We start from the raw sequence: 16,418 nt of genomic DNA, 5'->3' as shown, positions 1-16,418 counted from the left end.
TTCTCAGCAAGAGTCAAATTTCCATAATCAAAACCACCAAAATAAAATGCCTCTCATCTAGAAGCAAATACTGGCCACCAGATGGCACACTGAATCTTACTACTATTTGGCAGAAAGCAAACGGGTTTAGTGGGATGAAATTTTTAACATTGCTCTAAAACAAGGTTTGTCAGTCTTGGCACCATTGAGATCTTGGACCAAATAATTCTTGTAGGGAGCTATCCTGTGCATTGTAGAATGTTCAGCAGCATCCCTGGCCTTTATCCACTATGCCACTCCCTCAATTGTGACAACCAAAAATGTCTTTAGATACTGCCACATCACCCTTCATTTAAAAACAAAAAAAAACAAAAAAAGATCTAAAACAAGACAGGATTACCAACTACTGTTCTAAAACAATCTTCTATTATTTTGCTTCTATTAATTTCACCATTAATGAGGTGAAAGTTTCAAAATACTATATAAATAACTGCAAGGTCATTTAAAACACTGACGACTAAGTTCAAAATTAAGGAACTGAATACCAGAACTGTTAAGCAGTTCAGAAAGTGACCTCAACACGGAGCTTAACTCTGAAGTTCAGTAAATGAATTTAGCAACTATTTTGGAAATAACCAAAGTGAACAGAGTGGTCTTTTTTTTTTTTAACTAGTTTAAGAACACAGTGGTCTTAAATGAACTTAGGAAGCTGCTTCAAAGGAATAGGCATCTTATTATTGAGGAAAGAGAGGTCAAGAGCTACCAGGCACAGGGCGCCTGGGTGGCTCCATCAGTTGAACACCTGACTCTTGATTTGGGCTCAGGTCATGATCCCAGGGTGGTGGGAATCAAACCCCAAGTGGGGCTCTGTGCTGAGCGTGGAGCCTGCTTAAGATTCTCTCTCTCCCTCTGCCCCTTCCCCCCACTCATGCTTTCTCTCTCTCTCTCTCTCTCTCTCTCTCAAACTAAACAAACAAAGAGCTACCAGGCAAAAAGTTGTACTTCTATAATGGATAACTTACCAAGACGTTTTCTGGGGCTGAGAGGCAGAATTTTTACACAAGAACGGCGTGAGGCCTGGACATTGGTCAGTTCTAGTTTGGTGTCACCAGAAGTTTTAGCTTTGTCCAATGTCCGAGACAGCTTCTTTTTTGGAAAACTGATTGTAGCCTGTGACTGGGATCGGGTTTGAGGCATGATGGCAACACGGCTGGATATAAAAAAAGGGAACAGGGCAATCTGTCAATATGTAAAAAATGAAGGAAAAGTAGCTAACATGGAATTTATAACGATGAGCAACATTTCATAAGTAAATTATGTGATAACAATATTTTAGCATTCAGTTCTACTTCACATCCAAATCTGAGCAATAATAACAAACACTTGCTGTCTACCTACTATGTGTAAGACGCTGTTATAAGCATTTTATTTTCACTTTAAGGAATCTCTACACCCACCGTGGAGCTCCGACTCATGACCCCTGAGATCACAAGTCGCATGCTCTACGGACAGAGCCAGCTCGGGGCCCCTTAGGCACTGACTCATTTAAGTTTTACACACTAGAGGTCGGCACTCTTACTATTCTTATTTTACAGAGGAGAAAACTCAGAGGCACAAAAGCCCAAAGTCATAGCAGGCCAGGCATTCTGGCTCCAGAGCCCAAATTCTTAACCACTTGAGTGATGCAATAAAAAGTTTATCTTAACTGACTTCTACAGGACTTCTAATTCCCTCACTCCGGGCACGGGGTGTGTCTTTATCACCAGGTTGGCCCAGCACCCTGACATATATACGGTCTTCCCTCCACCCTGCACTCAGTCCTCACGCCACACCTTCTCAACCCCACTCCGAAACATCTCCCTCCTTCGACATTCAGACCCTTTATTCCACGCACGACTGCCAGGCTACTCCCTTCTCTTACTCCGACCCCAGACCTCCGACGATCTGAGCTCTTCTCCCCTCACTTCACCTCGAGCCTCAGGGGGAAGCAGCGGCCCTCGCCGTAGCCGCTCTCCCAACTCCGCTGCCTCCTGGGCCCTAGGCCTCCCCGAGCAATCCTCTCCTCTCCACCTCACAAGGCTGAGTACCTCAGTGCTGGCTCTTTCTCACGTCTCTCGCACACGGCTTCTGGGATTCTTCAGGGCAAGTTCCGGAATAAACTACACACCAGCTGCAGTAAAGCCCAGCCGCACTCGCGCCAAATCTGCAAAGCCGAAGCTTTACCGCCTCCCGCCAAAGCCCGACCAGGCTTCTGATTGGCTGTCGCTAGAGCGCCGCGCGCCTTGGCCCACGCCCCCTCCTTCACTTCCAATCCAGTCGGAAGGACCACAACCAATAAGAGAGCCCCAGGTCTCAGAGCCACTGCCAGGCCACGCCCATCGAGCAGAGAGGGATTCTACATCCGGGGCCTCCGCGGAAAGACGCAAGGTTGCGGAGGGAGCGATTCTGGGTAAGGCAAACCGAGCCGGCCGCAAAGGGCAGCGGGAAGTGTAGTCTTAGCTGCAACGCGACTCTGTTTCCATGCTCATTTTTCCGTGGGAGGTGTAGAGATGTGGTTGCCCCTTCTCACTGGCGCGCGTACCCATTTTCATTATCCTAATGGTATGCATTTTCAGAGACCTACTACCTGTCATGACAGGGGAAGGGGGGACAGTTCTGTGTGCCAGGCGTGATACTAGGCGCTTTACTTACCTAATGTTCAACCTGCAAGTCACAAAGCGAATGTGCAGAGGGTTAGAGGTCACAGCATCTTGGTGGCGATGAAGAGCTTAGGACCCAGATTTCCTGACACCCAAACCGAGGTTTTCTTTGTAAAGCTCTACACATACATAAATAAATACACTACACTCCAATCGCAGTATCTCCTTGATTTGTTTCAAAGATAAGAAATAGGGCCAGGCCTTTGCTTTCGTAAAAAATAACATCCTGTGCACCTTCTTATCAATTCCATTAATCCACACCTTGTGGGGAGCTGAGAGAATTATGGACGCTTAATTTTAAAACCTTATTTTATGGCTAAACACTGGGGTTTCAGGGCCAGAGAAGACCCCGATAGAAGAAGAGGCAAGCTGAGCTTTTAATGAAAAATATAAATTAAAGGAGTAATTTACAGGCCGGCTTCCAAAGCTAATAACCTCAGGTTCCCTTGAAGGCCAAAACCCAATTCTAGGTGATGGCAGGCATTTATCTTTCATTCTTTAGTTTCAAATGAAATAGAGCAATGAAGCTGAGAAATAGGAACCAATGGTATTACAATCATCAGTTAATTATAATTAGTTCATACAGGAGATAAAGCACAAATACTGAGTGTTTAAGTGTATGCCAGGCACTGAGCCCACCTATTATCACCTTACTCTCACAAACATCGCATTAAATTGGTGTTATTTTCATTTTGCAAATGAGGAAACTGAAATAGAGGGCTTGAGTAAATTTGCCCAAAGTCACACAACCAGTAAGTGGAAAAACTGGCATTTGAACTCAGGAAGTCTGACAGGAGATCAAATTCTTGACCACTTAAATACAGGGGGAGGTATTAGATGCAGGTCCTAAGTAAGAAACCTTCTGTGTACTTCTAAATAGGAAGGGATGGGGGTGCCTAGTTGGCTCAGTCACAAGAGCTTATGACTCCATCTCTGGCCGTGAGTTCAAGCCCCACGTGGGGTGTAGAGATCACTTAAATAAAACTTCAAAAGTAAATAAATAGGAAGAGATGGTGAAGGAGCACATTTTGGGAAGGCTCTCTAGGAGCTGGAAACCCTAAGTGAAGAGACTAACTGACGTGAATGGAAAAAGTGTTACCGTAGAATGGAGGCTTTTTGACTTGATGGTATTTCTGATCTCTTAATAGAGCGATAGAACCCAGGAAGCAACATTTACTGTTCATGTATTTTGATAACCTGGCCACCTAAGAACTGTCCTTAATAACCTGAAATGGAAACATGTGTCTAGCCAGCTTTAAGGGGTAGTGGCAAACAACCTCCCTCAGTTACAGTGGGCTAGAGGGAGCCCAGGAAGCAATGAGTACTTAATATATACATCTTGCAGGCTATGAAAACACTCACCAAGAAGAAAAACAATGGTCCAAAATAAGCCTACAAGATTAAATGACCACCGTGGAAGCAGGCAGAGAATCACAGAATGTCTGGATTGAAAGGTCCCTAAAAGGTTACCTACATGAAGCTCTCCCTTTCTGATACTACAGGAACATGCTGCACATGCCACCAGTTTCTTGCTTCTGTGCCTCTGTCCTTGCTGTTTCCTCTGTGTGGAATGCCTCCCTGGCTGTCATAAAGCCTTTTAATAACCTACATAGGTTTCTCCTGGCAGCTGTCCTGAAGTGTCCTCCTAGACTCTGAGCTCCCTGGAGGCAAAGACCGTGTCCTATTCATCTTCATATTGTAGGTCCCTGGCAGAGTAAAGTATACAATACGGGCCTGCTGAAAGAACGGAAAGGACGTTCCTGCCAACTGGATATCCACCTTTTTCATGAACACTTTTTGTGGCTGGATAGCATAGAGTCCTTTAAATTTCACACCCCATAACCTAGGAGTGGAAAATTAATTCAATTATGTGTAAAAATGATCCAGACTGGGCTCCAGTGCTGTCATGATGTCAGATGTGAAGCATTTCCCTGTAGTTCTCCTCTGGGGTGGTTAGGGTCCTGAGGTTGACATTTTCCTTCTCTTACCTCTGTCTGCAGAGTAACAGAAGTCAGAGGCAGGCAGCATCCTTGCAGCTGTGGCTGGGCGGGGCCAGGAAATACTTAAACAGGCACATTCACAGTAAGCAGCTGTGTCTCAGTAATAATGACAGTTGACACACTGGAGTCCTTATCACCTGCTTAACTGATAACACAGTAGCATGAGGGAAGGAATCAAATCACACCGGAAGGACCCATCCAGTGCACAACATCCTTGTGTGTGCACCCATGCGTGCACACACGCGCGCGCGCACACACACACACACACACACACACACACACACACACACACAGACTAGTAATACCATCTCAACAGGACAGAGAAAACCTTACAGGGTTAGGAAGTGAAGCTGAGGGTCATTCACACAAAATCTATTTGAGGGCTATTTAAAGTCACAGGAGGAACAATTAAATCAATAAATAGGTAGTTTATTAATCATATTAATAACAATGATGGGTCAAATAATCAGGGATTCAGCCAATCTGTTAAGTATGGATGAAAATGAAAGGAGGCCTTTCCCCCCTCCCTCTCACATGTTTTCATATCTAAAATTATGTGAAAGTGATTCATACACACACCCATAATGAATCAGTATGGGAAATAATTTCAAGACCTTTCCTAGTGATGAAAAGTGCAAGGTAAGCTCATTAACTCTTGGTGGTGATTATGTCAGCTGACCACAGTAAGCAGAGAATGTCTGGTTCAGTTTTTACACCCCAAGTCAAAGTTCAAGGAAGCCAGCTAAGATTTCAATGCAAAAAGCTGGAAAGGGAAAAAAAAAAAAAAAACAATAAAAAGAGACACGCATAGTCTGTCTGCTCTGTCCCCACCTTTTCTTCCATACCTCAGTCTGAGACTGCCATGCAACACAGGTAGAAAGAAGCTTAAGAGATAGAAGTAGAGGACAAGGCCAGAGAATCTCCTGGGTCCCCTGAAATCAGGTAGGTGGCAAACATTGATGACCAAATCTATCAGAATCACCCAGGTGAGCATGGCTAATGAACTGTGGTATTCAAAACAGCAGGAGGGGAGGAGGAAAAACCCCTCCAGCTACCAGATGCTTCTGCCCAAGTCAGTGCATCTACCTTCTCAGAGGTCCTAGTCAAACCACTACACTCACTGGAGGCAACGGATTTTCTCCCCTCTCTATGCCACCACTTGAGGCGGTGTTCCAGACAAGAGTACACAGTTTTCAGGTTTTTGTTTTTGTTTTTAGCAAGGTTTAATTAAACTGCACGGCATCCAGAAGAAAGAAATGTACCAAAGAATCCAACCTGAGACCAGACTATACATTGTGGGGAGGGAGGGGGCAAAATCACTGCTAATTGGGTGAGGGAGCACTGTAATTGGAGTAGAACTCCAAAATAAGTCATACAATAAATTATTTTTTAAAAAGAAAATAAACTGACCCACACGCAAAGATGGACAGACACACACACACACGCACGCCACACATGTCACTCTAGTCTTTTATTCAGTGTTGACTATGACTTTCACACTGGTCCCCGTGGGAAAGGACAAAGGTTAGACATGAGAAAAGAAGGCTTGGCCCCTCTGCCACCAGTGGAATGAGATTTAAGACAATTAGAGGAAACCCACTAAGCTGTTAGAAACAAGAGTAGAAAGAAGGAAACAGCAGTTATCAAGGAAGATTTTAATTGCTTCAAAGGGAGAGAGGAAGAAAGCAGAGAACTCTAACACAAGTAAAGGCACAATGACCGTGGAGTTGAATGGAACCAAATCCTTCCTTCAGTTAAAGTTATCCTTCTTTTTGTATGTATCTTGAAGGTGGCTGTAATTTTGTTACATTTTGCTTTTAAGAGATGAGTCTTGAAGGCAGACTTGTAATGCCTTCCATTCCCTAAATCAGGGTGTCTTACAGAAAGCCACCTTGACCACATGGCCAGGGACTGAGATTCAGTAGGGAAAGAAAGGCTACGACTGGAATGTGAAGAATTGGATTTGCAGTTGATCGTAGGTTGGGTTTCCAGAAGGACAGACAGCTCAGTGTAGTGCCATCAAAGGGCCTCAGATGCCCTGTACTCCACCCCCAGAGCTTTGCGGAAGGGAAGGACCCTGGAGTCACATTTCTCCCCCACTCCCATAAGCACTCAGCCTACAGATTATTTCAAGTGATCAGGAGAATTAAAACACACCCCAACCCTGAGTTGCTCTGTAGCAAGTCTATTTACAATTTTTTCTCACCTCTCCCTGGAGGTAAATCTGGGCTTCAAGTTGGGAAGCTGTCGGGGGAGGGAAGCCCCCAGTGCAATGGCCAGTGGCTAGTCTCCTTGCGTTTGCCAGTTAGGAGTGCTGGGATGCATTTCTGGAGACAGCAGCCTCACATCCATCAGGTGGGGTAGCCCTAAACCCACACTCTGGGAGCCCAGGCTGTGAGGATGATAGGGTTCTGCAGCTGGAGGAAATCCCCACAACAGAAAAAAACCATACCTGGAATATCAAAGTGATTCGATCCAGGTCTGGTGACCAAAAAAGAGGGAAGAGGGGCATCTAGCTCATTTAAAAACCTGGAAGCCACTGCTCTGCTTCCCAGAAAGGGTGGAAAGAAACAATTAAGTTTTTCCCACTAGAGAAAAACATCATAAAACCAAACCCGCACAAGGGCTTTTAACACAGATTCCTGATGCTTAGTTAGGCAATGTCTCTTCCTTCTGGGAGGGAATAAGGGGGTTAATGGGACTGGGCAATAGTCTCAACATGAGACCACCCAATCTTCCACTGAAGAGACAAAATTCCCACAAGCAGATAAAAAGAGCAGTTTAAAAGGTGAGAAGTTTTAGTGCTCTTGCAGCCAGCCCACCTTAAATCTATTTTACAAGCTTTTTACAACATATAAAATAGATCAATAACTATGAGGATCACATTCCCATTCTTCAATAGTAAATATACATGACAATAAATCTGTTATTAACAGAGGGACCAAATAACGTATAAGGCAAAAGACATTTAAATAGGTGCTGTGCCATCAACATGCTCTCAAGAAGAAAATCCCTCTGATTAGATCTAGGCCCAGGCCTTTTTTCATGAGGCCAAGAAAATGAGAATACAACCAATACCCATGTGACACAGCCCAAATGCTGGGGAATATGAGGGACAGCAGGTCACAGAGGAGGAAGATTATCAGCCCCAATGAAAAGCTGGGGTTTGGCTTTTACTTGTGATACTCATTTTGATGCTCTATATTTGAGTAAAGGAAGAAAAAAAAAGATATACTTTGATAACATTGTACAAAAGGCATCAACTCCCATTTCAAAAACAAATGGGAAGACTTCACAGTCCAAGTTCAGTAACTGGTCAGCATCTCCCTGGAACTCTGCTGCAGAATTAACTCTTGTAACTCTTTTTCCCTCCACTAGTGCCCTGTCTCAGCTATCCTGGCTTCAGGATGCTAGGGATATACTGCTGGGAGGTAACTGCTAACAGATTTGAAAATAAAAACAATAAAGAGAATGATTAGAAAAGTTTGGTGACAGACCTCACCATGGTTTGTCCCAAGGGCCAATGTAGTCCAGGGGATGGCAGAGGATAGCAGACCCCATACAAATAACCCAAGTTGAGAGCTCTCCCATCTAGCACTGGGAAGACTTGGGTTTCACTGGGCACCAGGCACAGATCCTTAGTCTGTGATCTAACAGATTAGAGAGGTCCCTAAGGCAGTTTAAGCCTGTTGATGTACCTGGTGATAATTTTTAATTGACTCTCCCCATCCATTTCAAGGAATAGCCCTGGCTCTCCTGCTCTAACTCCAAGCTTTGAGCAGTCTCTGCACTTGGCAAGAGCTGTAGCAAACCAAACCAACCCATGTGTAGAACCCAGGAGCCCCATCCTGCTGCTGGAGAATGGTAAAGTCCCTGTCGCACCATCCAAGCTCAGTTCCTACCTAGATTGGGACCCATTTCCTCTGTGCCCTTTAACCAGGACTGGAAGACAAAGAAACATATTGCTGACTGCCAAGGAAGATCAATTGGACTGAAGCACACCTCACCAAAGTCTTTGTGCTTCTTGGCACAGAGGAATCTTTGACTATCCCCATAAGCTTCCTCACCCTTCTCTATTTGGTTGTATAACCCCTTCAGTCTTGGGAAGGCAAGAGTGGTGGAGAAAGGAACAGAAAGAACATACTCAGCCAGATGGGCTGTGAACTTTGGAATAAGTTGGCCTTAAAGTCCTTCGAAGTCCACAGAGCTGATCCCTTCCATGAGGTGCTTCACCCTTCCCTTGTCATCCTGGAGCACCCATGAGGGGCTGAAGTTTCTGAGCAGGACTAAAAGGGCCAGGTGTCAAGGCCAAGGCCTTATCTTCCCATCTCCCATTGCAGGTTTTTGGAGTAGGTGAATCTGTAATGAACGAAAAAATGGGACTTTTCTCTTGAGGGAGTGGGCAGTGCAGAGAGGAAAAACATCCCTCAGCCTCAGCACCCTGAGGAAATGGGCAGGGATTCCCAGAGGATGCAAATGGCTCCTGGTCCCTTTGCTGCACAGAAACTGACTAGCTCTAAAAGGATCCCCAGTTTATTTCACCCTCTCTTCTTATTAGATGTTTAGTTCAACTGATTAGTATTTAGTATTTGTAATATCCAACTTCTCCCTGGGGTGGTGGCATGGGGTGGGGTGAAAACAAAACCAAAATACCCCTAAAAAGAAAGCAGAACCGTTTCTTTGCCCTTTTTTCAAACATGACCTTTAAAACAGATCACTTCTCTGCAAATTCCTTTCCTGTTTCACTAAAAATGCCCACCCCCCAGAAGTCCTGGCCATGCCAGCCTCCTGAATGATGAAATAGAATATACTCGCCAAGCTTCCCCCACTGTGGGTAGGAGAAGGTAGGAGTACCATTCTCCACCCTGCTCCAACAATGAGTTCATTCATCACAACAAGGCACCTTTCCCCAAAAGGAAAGCAGGACACATGGAAGCTTTTTCCTCATCTGGCTAGCAGGGCTTGCAAGAGGAGGGATGGATGCAGGGTTTGAGACCCTCCTGTCAATATAAAGAGTCCAATCACCAAGTCTAGAGACGAGATGCATAGATGGAGGTGAGTGGGGAGGACGCTTGGTGTCTAGAGGTGGGTTGCACTGGAGAAACACGTCAGGAGCTCTCATGCAGGTTTCAGGGGAATGGAAGGGACCATCTGAGCACAGGAGAGGGTCCATCCTTATCCTGAGGAACAGGACCAAGCCAGGCTTCACCTGAGAATGGGTGGCAGAGGTGGGGCTCCACGGGCAGCTGAAAAATATAAAAATGAAAACCACATACAGAAGGTCAACCACCAGACCCTGAATAACCCAAACATTCCTGAAATAAGAGACAGGCTCTTTAAGCTAACCTTTAAAATGTAGGGATTGGTTTTGTTGTTATCTTTGTTTTCTTAAGAAAACACTGATGAGGAGAAGCAAATTTTAACCTAAGAAAAACACACCAATTCTACATTCAATGGAATTATGGAAAAACTTTCATGGCTGCGCTTCTCACCTCGGTTTGTTTTGCTGGGATATATTCTTTGAAAGTGTTTATATTCTTCTGGAGCAGGAAAGTCTTCTACTGGATGGAAAGAATACTTTGACTCAAAATCATCTGGGAAAAGAACAAAAAATTAATTCCTATCACTTTCATGTGCTCCTACATACTCCGTACCACTTCTGACCCTCCCCTTGCTAATTTCCCATGCATTCTGATGGACGATGAGGGGCCTGCCTGGCCCATTAAACCAAGGTTCTGGAGGCCAGCAAGAGCATCTTTCTAGGCACCTCATATGCACAGGCTGTGCTTAAAGGCTCTTTTCTAATGAAAAGAATCTTTCTAATGAAAGGCTCTTTCTAATGAAAAGGAATCAATCTTTGAATTGGTTCTTCAAATCTTTCCACCAAAAACCACACACTTAACATGAAAGGAGCCCAGCTGTTTGCATGGGAAGAGAAAGAAATACAGTTCTGTTGCAGTCATCTTAGAGACTGTCACCATGGGAAACCAACTGAACTGAATCTACAGATTGGTAGACATTAACCTAAAACGGGAATTTTTGTCACGAGCTACTGAGAGATCTGACCAGATAATTCCCCTCTGGTCCAAATTACCCTCATTTAGATTCTACGACACAGTTGCGAGAGCCCTCTCACGGCCCCCACTCCCACTTTCCATGGCCCTTCTACAAGGTGGCTCAAATTTTCTATGGGCGTGACTCACTCACATTCCAAAAACCCTGGTCCACCTATTAGGAACAGACTAGAGCGGGAGCAGGTAAGAGTTAACCATTAAAGAATGTAGAGTGTTAGGGTCGAATGGGGCTGTATAGATCTTTCCAGGGGTCCTCAACAGAGGGTCTGAGAAAACCCTATGGACAACCTTTGCTTGGGGCTCCATTCTAAACCTAATGAATTAGAACCTCTTAGGTGGGGCCTAAGACTCATTTATAACCTTGAAAAGTTAAATATGATACACTCCTGATCTCAACCCCCTCATTTCATAGATGAGGGAAGCGGGGCCCAGAGAAATGAAATGGCTTCCTCAAAGTAACACAGCTAGGCAGTGGCTTTGTATTATTAGATTAATGTGGTGTACAGTGGTGTGTTTTGTTTGTTTTCTAAAGGTCCAGAAAGGCCCTCTCCTTCCTAGGAAGATACATAATTCCTGCCTGAATAATCCTGAAGAGGATAAAGTCTGTGACCTAAAAGTTAATCACAAATGATCCTTGGGGAGCAAGAGAGTGGCTTTGGAGTTATTAACACAACACCTACTGATTTTACTTCAATCTCTTCCAAAGCAATCATGCCTAGAATTTGCAAAAGGAAAGGCATGTCAATTTGCAAAGGCCCAGAAATCCGAGAGGAAGTTAGGAGAAGAACTGCTGTCAACAAAGGGTACCCAGTGACCATTCCCATTCTAGAGTGGCCACTGGAATTAGTGAAGTCACCACAGGAACTGTGAGACTAAAACAGCTTGCTACTCACCCAAGAAAGATCGGACAGTGGTAATAGAATCTCTGTGGCCATTCCTCAGGGGTGGTGGAGGAGGAGGGGGTGGTCCAGCTGGCGTCCTTGAGGGAGGAGGTGGGGGCTTTCCTCGGCTCAGGGGTTCTGACCCATGCATTCGGTATGGTGGTGGGGGAGGGGGAGCATCCCTGGCACCATTTCGGATCATGGGTGGTGGGGGTAGAGGAGCTGCAATGAAAATCCAAAGCAGTTAGACTGCGATGCAGAGATGGTGAGGAGTGGGGGGCAGGTTAAGAGACACACACTAAATGGCTTGGTGCCTTCCCAAAGAGCCAGGCTCTGTGAGCACCCGGGCAGCATATCAAGTATCATACTCACCCTCCTGTTACCCCTATTTAACAGCAGCAACATTCTATCAGATCCCAAAGTTCAGAATGAATGTGTGACCTTTTTAATTTCCTGTGACGAGTCAGCCAAGAACTCTGCCTATTCGTGTTCTTTTCCCTGCCTTTCCATGCCTTCCTCCACATTTCTAATTCAAAGATTTCTTGTATTTAGCCTGTTTTATTGCAAAAAGTTTCCCAAATGTCCTCCTTGCTTCTCATCTCTTATCATGCCAATCCATTCTGCATACCAACTCACTAATGTCCCCAAATACTTGCTCAAACTTTTCCAAGGACTTTGCATTTCCTGTATTATGAAGTTTCAAATCCTTAGCTTCAACCCCAGCTGAGTCTCATCCCATCATCTTCCTTTCTTACACAGTAACTTAGCACAGCAGTCAGCCTGATCTCACCATCTCCTCTTCCTTGCTTGATTCCTAAGGCTGGGTTGGGTGCCCCTCTTCCACACTTACACTGTTGCCTCTGTATCTCTCTACTACACTAGTATATTGTATTATAGTTGTTCATTTTATGTGCCTCTTCCCCAGGACACTAAGTCAGAGCAGTTGTCCATTCATCTGAGTTCCCAAGCTCAGCCAAATGTACAGCACACAGTTAGGTAGGCAATCAACATTTGCTGACTAAACCAAACTACATACGCTTTGCTCTTGTGACTGGCCCAAAAGACTCGGAAATACCATCCCTCTTCCCTTACTGCCAAACCCTACCTCTCCTTTAAGGTTCAACTCAAGCCCTATCTTCTACAGGCTTTCCCAAAGCAATGCACTCTATTCTAATCCCCTCTTCTTTGTTCTCCCACAGCATTTATAGGCTCTGTCATTTATTCTAACACTTAGTAGTACATACTAAAATGAGTGATTCTCAAAATATGTTTAGTATGTTCATCTGCAGAAGTTACATATCTCCAATGATAATCTAATTGCTCAAAAAATTGGGAATGCCTCTTTGGGAATTGCCTCCAAACCCAGTTTCTAATCAGACACATCCATAAATATTATATGATGTTCATATCTCATTTCTGAGGTCGTACCACTACCAATAAAAATATTCGTACTTACGTCTTTTCAAAAATCAAATTCACTCTTAAAAGACAAAAATGTGCCACTAAGTAGAACATAAAAAACACGTCTGAAGACATGTCAACGTCACTGGAATAGGTTCTAAGGTGTTTATGTTATATTATTCTATTCTTTTCATTAACTAGCAAAAATAGTAGCTACCATTTATTTCATTTCCATTATATTCCAGGCACTGTCCTGGGCACTTTATATGCATTAAATCTTTAAAAACTCTTCAGTCTCTCCTGCAAATTATGTGGTATTATCCCCATTTCACAAATGAGGAAACTGGGACTCAGCCTGTTTGTCTGAGGCCATAGATCTAACAGACTCGCACACATCTGCTCTTTCCACTGTGCCCACTCTGCTTTTCATTTTTTTTTTTTCAACGTTTTTCATTTATTTTTGGGACAGAGCGAGACAGAGCATGAACGGGGGAGGGGCAGAGAGAGAAGGAGACACAGAATCGGAAACAGGCTCCAGGCTCCGAGCCATCAGCCCAGAGCCTGACGCGGGGCTCGAACTCACGGACTGCGAGATCGTGACCTGGCTGAAGTCGGACGCTTAACCGACTGCGCCACCCAGGCGCCCCCCACTCTGCTTTTTCATAACTACCACCAAGTACTATGTATTTTTATCTCCCCCCAAAATTTGTAACCCACTGAGATGGAAGTGTGTCTTTTGGCACCAATGCCATATCCAATAAATAGCTGTTACCTAAATAATACCTGGAGAGACAACTCAGCTTAACACTAGTTTAGTGAGAAAGAGTGTATCTTTTTTTTTTTTTTTTTTTTTTTTTTTTTTTTTTTTAAGTAAACTCTATGCCCAATGTGGGGCTTGAACTCATGACCCTTGGAGTCACATGCTCTACTGAGTGAGCCAGCTAGGTACCCCAAGAGTGTATCTTCAATTTATTCCTTCTAAATTACTGTCAGAATTTCTGTAGAGTGACCACAGCTAAGCATAAAACAGTAATGGGATGATGTATGTAGACAGTGCTGGGTCCAGCACTGTAGGCCCAGTAAATGTTGGTTTGCAATTCTCCTAAAATACACTCTGAATGTCTCCCTCTTTTCAAGGTTTAAGTATGACAGGGGCGATTAGAGGCAATAATAAAAGAGAAATCTCCTTAATAGCACCTAGCAGCAGATCTCTGAACCTTATTTGCATTTCAAATCTGCCCAAACCAAAGCCCTTTCAGGTCACCCTCAAAATATTTCTCTAAAACCCAGATTTCTCAGGGCCCTAAGAGTCTGTTTCTACTCTAGGGCAGTGCCAGGAAGTGTAAGACAGGCAACATTAGCCAGGCTCAAAAGGACACCAGCTAGACACTGGGCAGGTGGCAGTGATTATAGCCAACCCAGACTGGCCAAATAGAGCAGGACCAAGAGCAGCCTGCTTGCTCCTTTGGCACCCTCCCTGAGGGACCAGGCATCCCAACCAGTTTCTGCCATCTCCAATAAGTTTCTGGGCTCTTTGTCACACCCAATTTTAAGACTGTTTCAAGTGACAGAGCTGGGACCCAAGGACCCTAAGAAAGAAGTAGTTTGTAAAAGAAACCCTGCGGTGGGAGATCACCCTTTTGTAGACCAAGATAAACCTAATTTTGAGGGAAGGGTAGTATTGATTCTTAAAAGAAAAAAAAATCCCTTTTAAAAATAGTATTTTACTCTGCAAAGAAAAAATTCAGAAACTCTACGGACCAACACGTGGCAATTTTTGATCCTTGAGCACTCTGGGAAGACAAAAGACTCCATGCTTTTTTAAATGTAAATAATTCATATAGAAACAAAACTACATCATATAATACTGTCATAATATGATTAACAGAGATATATCCATGAACTACCTGGAAATCCTTGCGGAAAACCACTAACAGTTATCAGCATACTACTGTTTACAAAGCACTTTCATACATACTGTTATTTACAACCACCTCTGAAGGTACTGTGAACACAAGAGGAAACAAACCCAGAGAATCAGAGCGATCTGCCCAATGTCACACAACAAAGAGAGCCAATACTGACATGATCTCTGATTAAGATACCTCAATTTTTTCTCAGTATTATCACTCTAAGAACTGTTGCTCTGGTTACTGACATGCAGAAGAATGAAACTGGACCACTTTCTTTCACCACACACAAAAATAAATTCAAAATGGATGAAAGACCTAAATGTGAGACAGGAAACCATCAAAATCCTAAAGAAGAACACAGGCAGCAACCTCTTTGACCTTGGCTGGAGCAACTTTTTCCTAGACAAGTTGCCGGGGGCAAGGTAAACAAAAGCAAAAATGAACTACTGGGACCTCATCAAGATAAAAAGCTTCTGCAGAGAGAAGGAACAATAAACAAAACTAAAAGGCAGCCTATGGAATGGGAGAAGATATTTACAAATGACATATCTGATAAAGGGTTATTATCCAAAATAGTGTTGAAAAATAAACTATCCAAAATAAGTGTTGAACTTAACACGCAAAAAACAATCCAGTTAAGATACAGGCAGAAGACATGAATACACATTTTTCCAAAGAAGACATTCAGATGGCTAACAGTCACATGAAAAGATAGTCAACATCACTCATCATCAGGGAAATACAAATCAAAAACACAATGATACTACCTCACACCTGTCAGAATAGCTAAAATTAACACCAAAGGAAACAATATATGTTGGTGAGGATGCAGAGAAAGGGGAACCCTCTTACACTGTTGGTGGCAGTGCAAACTGGTGTAGCCACTCTGAAAAAAAGTGTGGAGTTTCCCAAAAAGTTAAAAATTGAATTACCCTATAAAAATCACACTACTAGGTATTTACCCAAGGAATACAAATTCAAAGAGGGATACATGCACCCAATGTTTACAGCAGCATTATTCACTATAGCCAAGATATGGAAGCAGCCCAAGCGTCCATCAACTGATGAATGGAGATGTGTGTACACACACACACACACACACACAGACCCGCACATGCACACAGGAATATTACTCAGCCATCAAAAGGAATGAAATCTTGACATTTGCAACAATGTGGCTGGAGCTAGAGTGTATTATGTTAAACCAAATAAGTCATTCAGAGAAAGACAACGTATGATTTCACTCATGTGTGGAATTTAGGAAACAACACAGATGAACATATGGGAAGGGGGGGGAAGAGGGAAACAAAACATAACAGACTTTTTAAATTATTCTTTTTTATTAAAAACTTTTTAAAATGTTTTCTTTATTTTTGAGAGAGAGAGACAGAGCATGAGCTGGGGAAGACACAGAGAGAAGAAGACACAGAATCCGAAGCAGGCTCCAGGCTCTGACTGTCCACACACAGCC

General features: G+C 43.7%; 2 protein-coding genes across 12 annotated transcripts in view; both read right to left on the bottom strand.

Annotated features, from left to right (window-relative positions):
- The window catches only part of CDC6 (cell division cycle 6), a 45,319-nt gene extending 35,477 nt beyond the window's left edge, over positions 1-9,842 (bottom strand). For 4 of the 7 annotated variants that reach the window (XM_019817832.3, XM_023243620.2, XR_002737996.2 and 1 more), the window contains exons 1-2: positions 4,667-4,938; positions 1,002-1,189 (exon numbers count right to left, since the gene is read on the bottom strand). In XM_019817832.3, coding sequence (XP_019673391.1) covers positions 1,002-1,176 — 175 coding nt within the window. In that variant the 5' untranslated portion in view covers positions 1,177-1,189; positions 4,667-4,938. The other 3 variants (XM_019817833.2, XM_003996826.6, XM_045044210.1) reach the window with 3 other exon arrangements.
- WIPF2 (WAS/WASL interacting protein family member 2) overlaps positions 5,087-16,418 on the bottom strand; it is a 48,946-nt gene continuing 37,614 nt past the window's right edge. For all 5 annotated transcript variants that reach the window (XM_011289155.4, XM_011289154.4, XM_011289157.4 and 2 more), the window contains 3 exons: positions 11,646-11,855; positions 10,171-10,272; positions 5,087-9,924 (listed from right to left, as the gene is read on the bottom strand). In XM_011289155.4, the coding sequence (XP_011287457.2) occupies positions 9,884-9,924; positions 10,171-10,272; positions 11,646-11,855 (353 nt within the window). In that variant the 3' untranslated portion in view covers positions 5,087-9,883. The remainder of the gene's footprint in view (positions 9,925-10,170; positions 10,273-11,645; positions 11,856-16,418) is intronic.

The sequence above is a fragment of the Felis catus genome, chromosome E1 (genome assembly GCF_018350175.1).
Source record: "Felis catus isolate Fca126 chromosome E1, F.catus_Fca126_mat1.0, whole genome shotgun sequence".
NCBI lineage: Eukaryota > Metazoa > Chordata > Mammalia > Carnivora > Felidae > Felis > Felis catus.
Note: the sequence above shows the minus strand (reverse complement) of the source record. Positions and strands in the feature narration are given on the sequence as shown.